At 52.9% G+C, this 6,931-nt stretch overlaps 1 protein-coding gene across 1 annotated transcript in view; it reads left to right on the forward strand.

Moving 5' to 3' along the window:
* Positions 1 to 51: 51 nt before the first annotated feature.
* The window catches only part of LOC107124546 (pleckstrin homology-like domain family B member 1), a 30,855-nt gene continuing 23,975 nt past the window's right edge, over positions 52 to 6,931 (forward strand). Inside the window, 1 exon segment of the mRNA XM_015428032.1 lies at positions 52 to 255. Within this exon segment, the coding sequence (XP_015283518.1) occupies positions 147 to 255 (109 nt within the window). The 5' untranslated portion in view covers positions 52 to 146.

The following is a 6,931-nucleotide window of genomic DNA, read 5'->3' on the forward strand; positions in this document are numbered from 1 at the left end:
GGGGGGGGGGGGAGAGAGGTCCTGCAGAGGGGGAGGGCTCCTGGTCCCCCTCCATCCAGCACCCAAAGGCACCTGGGCTGGGCTCTTGCCCACCAGGTCAGAACAAAACAGGTTTATCACTGTTGGGAAGAATTTCAGTTATTAAGATGAATGTCCCACCACGCCTGATGTTCCTGTTCCAAACAATACCAATTTTACACAAAACGGACTTGTTAGCAAAGTGGCAACAGGAGTTGTCAAAATTTGTTTGGGCAGGTAAGAAACCAAGGATTAAAATGAAAATACTTTGTGATGCCAAAGAAAGAGGAGGATTGCAACTACCAAATCTTAGACTATATTATGAAGCGGTCTGCCTAACCTGGATAGATAAATGGGTGAAACTTGAAGATGATAAATTGTTGGGGTTAGAGGGACATGACTGTAGATTTGGTTGGCATGCATATTTGTGGTATGACAAGATAAAAATGGATAGTTTTTTTAAACTTCATTTGGTGAGGAAAGTTTTGTATATGGTATGGACGAGATATAAGAAATACCAAAGTGATGAAAGACCATTGTGGATTGTACCAGTAGAGGTGTTGACATCTTACTCAAGGCAACGAGGTAGAGACTGGTTGCCGTACAGAGACTTAATTAAGAAGGAGGGAACAGAATGGGTGGGAAGGGGTCAGGCTCTGCGTGGAGGCAGCCTGCCTGCCTGCCTGCGGGGCCTCATGCACTGCCAGTGTGTTCTTGGGGCACTGAATGTCGCAGTGGGAGTGGGAAGGGTGGCGTGTTGGGGTGGAAGCGCTCCTGGCGTGAAAGGTGGCCTCAGAAAACAGTCTTCCCGCCAGCAGCAGCAGCAGCAGGTCCTTGCGCACACTGTGAAACGATGGAGGGGGCCTTCCTGATCGCCTCGGACCGGCCGTTCCGTAATGTCGGCGCCACCCCCACCACGGAGGATGTGTGTGGGGGCACTTGTGGCTTTTGCCTGTGGCACCTTCGGGCGGAGGGCCTGAGGTGAGTGCGGCTGTCTGTGGCAGAGGACAGCAGGAGAGGCGGCCCTGCAGGGATGCGGCTCCGGGGCCATTCACCTTGAGTGGGGCGTGGGAGCTGGTGGGTGCTTCGGGGAGGGCCCGTGGCTCAGTGGTAGGGAGCACCTGCTTTTGGCAGGCGGAAGGGCCCAGGGTCAGTCCTTGGCGTCTCTAGTTGAAGGATCTGGCAGCAGGTGATGGGAAAGACCCTTTTCTGCCCAAGACCCTGGAGAGCTGTTGCCAGTCTGGGTAGACAAGACTGACCTGGATGGACCCAGGGTCTGATTCAGCAGAAAGCAGCAGCACCAACCGATCGATGATGCCCCGTCGAGCTCTGTGTGCGAGTCGCGTACTCTCGCACGTGTGTGTGTGTCCTCACTCGTGACAGGCGGGCAAGCCAATCCGGAGGGCCTCTGTTTGAGAACGGTCCCCATATTTGACTGATCTATGAAATGGCCGCATAAGGCAGCTTCATGTGAACCCAGCAGTACCTGGGCGGCATCATTCTACTCCAACTAGGCTTTAAGGACAGACCTTTGTAGGGTGGGTGGGTGGCAGTAGTCTGGCCTCTGGCTAATCTGAGTATGGACCTACGTGGTCGCGTCAGCCGAGTCGAGGCAGGGGGCTGTCTTCCAGGCTAAGCAAAGCTGGAAGAATGTCCTGCGTAGCAACTGCATCAGTTTGCTTCTCCAACAATGAAGCTGGATCCAGACTCACCCCATGGCTCTTAACCGAGTCACCTGGACCCCATCAGAAGTGGGCAGCCCCGTGTCCTCCAGGGCCTTGGCCTCCCCAGTCGACATGAGCGCCGTCGTATCGGGATTCTGTTTCGGTCTAGCTGTCCGACTAGAGCAGTCAGGCTTTGGTTCAGAATCCATACCGTCACCAGGTGACTTCGATAAAGAGCTGGGCACTGGCCGCACATTGATGGTACTCCATTCCAAAGCCACAGATGATTTCTCCTGAGGGCTTCGGACAGAGGTTGAATTACATGGGGGGGTAAGACTGGGCCTGGCGGAACCCCACAAGGCAGATCCCACATTGATATAGGTCTCCCCACAGCTCCTGGGAATTTGTAACTGCATCGATGCGTGAAGAAACTGACAGTAGTTGTTTATGGATATTTGGTGTTGAGTAATAAACCTCCGGGATGAATGAAGTCAGGAGCTGGGTTTCCCTCTTTTGCCGAAACAACGGGATACGGCCTTAAGGGTTCCCCCTGCTCTTTTCGTGGTTCTTAAGCTGCAAAAAACGTGTTCAGGATCTGCTGGACGTCACAGCGACTCTTTATCAAAGGACCGAGTACGGGGTCTGTATGTTGGTGCTGTAACTCCCGGGATGTCTCCCTTAAGCGGACGCTTTGGGTGCGTCTGGTCATTGGGTTTCTCTGAGAGGAAGTTATCGCTCATATTCTGTGCTAGATACTTGGAAACCTTTTATAGGCATTTATGTGTAGATCTGCCGCTGGTGGTGTTTACATTTTTCTCCCCCCACCCCCACCCCACCCCGCTTTTTTGTTAGTTGCTGGCTTGTTGTTTTTCCTTCCTTTTTTTTTTTAATATATTTTTTTTAATTAAAAAAGGCCAGAGGTCAACCATTAGGGCTACCAGCACCATCCGTGTCCAGTAGTCCGGCCTAAGCCCAGGCGTAAGAGGGGCCCGGGAGCAGATAGTGTATCCAGGAAGGCCTGGGGCTGCTCTGCAGGGGCGGCTGCTCTCATGTCGCCCCAGGAGGGTAAAGGAGAGACCAGGCGATAATTGACCGCATTGTTTTCCTCTAGCAGTCGCAGGTGGATGGGAGACAAGGAAAGATTTAGAATGGACGTTTTGGAGGGGTGGGGTGTTCACAGATGTGATCTTTACGTGCTTTACATATTGCTGGCACCTCACAAAAGATCCCCCCCCCCCGAAGGTCTCTCCTTCTGGTTACATGTCAATGTTAAGCAGCTTGGGGGACAATATAGACCCCTGCAGGACCCCCTGGGCTGAGTGGCAGCCCCCCCTCCCCCCCCTGGAATCTGTTGATCTGCTTCGTGTGTGAAAATGGCGCCAGGAGGAAGAGGTGAAGAACAGGCCACTCAGCCTTTCACCACATGACTCTCTCAATTGGCTGCCCTAGCGATTCTAGGGCCCTGGGTGAACGTCCAGGATGTGGCCCCAGAGTCACAGCCCCCCCCCCGGTTAAAGTGTGAGGCGGGCAGGAGCCGTCTCTGGAAGCTGGCTATCCGAGCCCCAGATGGAGTGGGCACAGGCGCCTGCTGCTGAGCCCGCTGCTCAAACCCTTGATTGTGAGCTGCTGGTGCTGCAGACAGCCCCCCCCCCCAGATGGGATGGGTGCGGGTGGCAGCAGGGGCCTGCTCTTCCTCTTCATTCCCCCTCTGCGTGGGGGGGGTGTGTGTGTGTGTGGAGCTGTGGGCAGTCGGTACACAGCCCAGCATGGGGCCCAAGGCAGGTGCCATGTTGCCCATTGGCTAAAACCAGCCCACTCTCCTGTTTGCAGCCGCCACAGCTGTGGTCTAGAAGAGAAAAATGCCGAGAAAGGCCAGTGGCCTTGTTTAACCCCCACCGACAACAAGCGACAGTGTTGGCGTCTAATGGCCCACAGTCCACCAGCGAGCTACCTTTGCTGCCAGCTGGCGTCCTGGTTGGCACGTGATGGTCTTGGAGGTGCTACGCTCAAGGGGACAAAATACTCCGGTAGTTGTGTGGGCCCTTTAGAAAGAAAACAAAACCTTCAAGTAATAGTTCTGTAAAGGCCGGATAAGAGGAGGCTTGCTGGATCAGAACAGTGGTCCCTCTAATCTAGCTCACTCTTGCCATAACGCAGCCTGTGTGCAAAATGGAATAGGTCAGAAAGGCATTTTGATAAACTGGCTATGGTGGGTGCTGCTTATGCATTGTCTGGTTCTTACTGCTTTGTTTTCTACTTTTGCTGTTCCGTCTTGCTGCGTTGCTTATTGAGCAAAGTTTGAGTCCAGTTGGCACCTTTTGTGTGTGTGCACACGAGAGCTTGTGCCTTGGATAATCTCGGTTGGTCTTAAAGGGGCCCGACTGGGGCCTCGAACCCTGTGCTGCTGCTTCAGACCGAACTGGCTCTCCCCACCTGACTCTGCGTTGCTTCTTGTGTGTCTTGTGCTCTTCCAGCTTGCTTCACATACGTTTTGCCATCCCCCTTCAGCCCGAGCGAGACAGCCCATAAGCAAAACGAGTGCATAGACTGAGCAGTGGATTATGGGGGACTCCATCTGCCACGGCAGCGGCTGAGCCAGGGCAGCACAGGACGTGGATCTCCTATGAATGCGTCCTCCAGGGCCTCGGCTGCTGGCCTCTTCTGTAACGCTGTAACTGGTCCTCCTCCTCCTCTTCTCTCCGTGGCTGCTTCCGCAGGGGGACGGGCTGGTGTGGTTCCCCCACTGCTATAGCTGCAGCTGGTACAGCCCAGTGGCCGGGGTGGGGGTTCCGATCCCCCCCCCCAGCAATAGCCGTACTCCCTTCCTCCGGGCCACTGGGGCACTTGGATGTTTTCATAGTGGTATAAAGTTATCCCTCCATGTGCAACAGGCTCTCTGAATTCCCAGCTCTTGAGTTTTTACAAAAAGCAAGTCTCTAGTCCTTTCTGTCGTAGAGATCCGCCTTTCTTCAGAACAAAAGGGCCTAAAGACTCAACTTTAAAAAAAAAAAAGCTGGGAATTCAGAGAACCTGTTACAAACAGTAGTATAATGTTTTATTGAGAACAGCAGTGTTCAATTCCCAACTTTTTAAAAGATAACACCCTCCCCCCTTTGGCTGAGGAAGGAAATGGTTGCTGTAGGAACAGAGTCAGGGGAAATGGCTGAAATCTGAATTTTCTCACACCCAGGTAGCCTGCCAGGCTTTACTGCAGTTGTTCCCAAAACTCTGGAGCAGAGCAGGTTTGAGCAAGACTGGAGAAATGCTGGAGAATCCCCGAGAGGTGCACAAATGCGCCGTGCTACTATGGGGAAGCAGGAAGAAAACCCAAAGCCCAGCAGCACTGCACCTGGGGCAGGGAGCCCGTGTGGCAGAGGGCGCTTGCCCTGGGCCTGGAACAAAGCCTCTGCTTTGCACGGAGAAGGTCCCGGGTCCAGTTGCTGACATTTCTGATTAGAGCCCTTTCACCCCACCTATGACCAGCTGGCTGAGACCCCGCAACATCGGAAGAGCCCTGTAGGTTCAGACCAGCCAGGGTCCATCCAGTCCAGCATCCTGTTTCACCCAGCAGGCAGCCATTCACTCCAGAGGGCCAACAGGCCTCCGGGCATTGGGGTTCAGAGGTAGACTGCCTCTGAGCATGGAGGTTCCTTTTAGTCCCCACGGCTAGTAGCCACTGATAGGCTTACCCTGCGTGCATCTGTCTCATCCCCTCTGAGATCTGTCTATGCCTGTGGGGCCAGCATGACATCCTCTGGCAACAAATTCCACGTTTTGATGATGCTGAGTAAAGATATCGTTTTGTTTGTCCTGAATGTACTGCCCATCGACTTCATTGGGTGTCCTTCAGTTGCAGTGTTTTGGGAGTAGAAAAGAGCCAGAGTCCAGGAGCACCTTAAAGACTAGCAAAATTTGTGGCAGGGGAGGAGCTTTTGTGAGTCACTGCTCACTTCTTCAGATACAGCTAAAATGGGAGTCCATCTGTCCTATATATTCGAAAGTGATGTCAGATGCCAAATGATATTAGCAGGCAAATGACAATAGCAAGTGTGACTGGATGAGGTGTGATATACAGAGAAGTGGTAGGTGTGGAGAAATCAGCATTGGTAATGAGACAGGAAACCTGGGTCTTGCTTCAGTCCAGGAGGACGCATTGTCTTGAACTTCATTATCCGTTGCAATTCACCAGTCTCTCTTTCTAATCTCCTTTTGAAATTCCTTTGTAAGATTAATTGCTAGTGTTTGGGGAGAGGGATAAAAGTTCTCTGTCCACTTTTCCTACCCTGTGCATAACTTTGTAAGCCTCTGTCATGTCCCACCCGTATTTGTATCTTTTCTAAACTGCAAAGTCCTGGACTCTTCAGCCTTGACTCATAGGAAAGGTGCTCCAACCCCTCACCATCTTGATTGCCCTCTTCTGTACTCTCTCCAGCTGTGCAGTGTCCTTTTTGAAGTATGCAACCCAGACTACAGACGGTATTCCAGACGAGGCTACAGGGGCATTCTGTGGTTGGCACTCCCCCCCACCCCGGTCTCATTCTTGGTAGTCCCCAGCACCGAGTTTGCCATTTTCTGTGCTTGTGAACCTGGCACTTCCCAGGGAGTCAGACAAGAGGCCGGTGACCTTGAGAGACTGGGGCGAGGCCGCCGGGTGTCTTTGTGTCACTGGGGAGATTAGGAGTGTGGATCCTTGGGCTCCAGCCAGCTTTGTGTGAGCGCCAGGGGAAGTAACTGGAGAAGGGCCCTGCGGCAGCCTCTAGAGCGCAGCCAGGTGGCACTCGGCAGCCAGGTCTTGGGGGTTACGGGCTTGTTCCTCCAGGGCCCCACGCCTGCAAGCAGGGCTTTCCTTCTGGGGGAATGCACTGGAACAGAGTTCCAGAACCTCTTCAACAAAGTTCTTTTAAAAATGTTTAAAAGTTCATTGTTTACTTATTTATTCCGTTTTCCCCCTGCCCTCCCCGACAGCAGGCTCAGGGTGGCTTACATAAAAAGGAAATTTAACACATAAATAGCAATTATAAAGCAATCTTAAAACAGTCATAAAACAATTCAGCTGTCATAAAGTGCTAGAACAGTTCACGAGTTTTTAGGATGCAGAGTGAAAACTTCGTTTCCCTCTTGAGAGTTCCGGCGCCTCTTTTCCCAGAAAGAAAGAAAGAAAGCCCTGCCTGCCTGCAAAGCGCTTTTGGGTCAAGAACTTGGTGGCAGCGGGGGGGGGGGGGGGGCGGCGCCGCGCGCACACGAGTGGC

This window comes from Gekko japonicus, unplaced genomic scaffold (genome assembly GCF_001447785.1).
Source record: "Gekko japonicus isolate JY-2015 unplaced genomic scaffold, Gekko_japonicus_V1.1 scaffold1031, whole genome shotgun sequence".
Lineage (NCBI taxonomy): Eukaryota > Metazoa > Chordata > Lepidosauria > Squamata > Gekkonidae > Gekko > Gekko japonicus.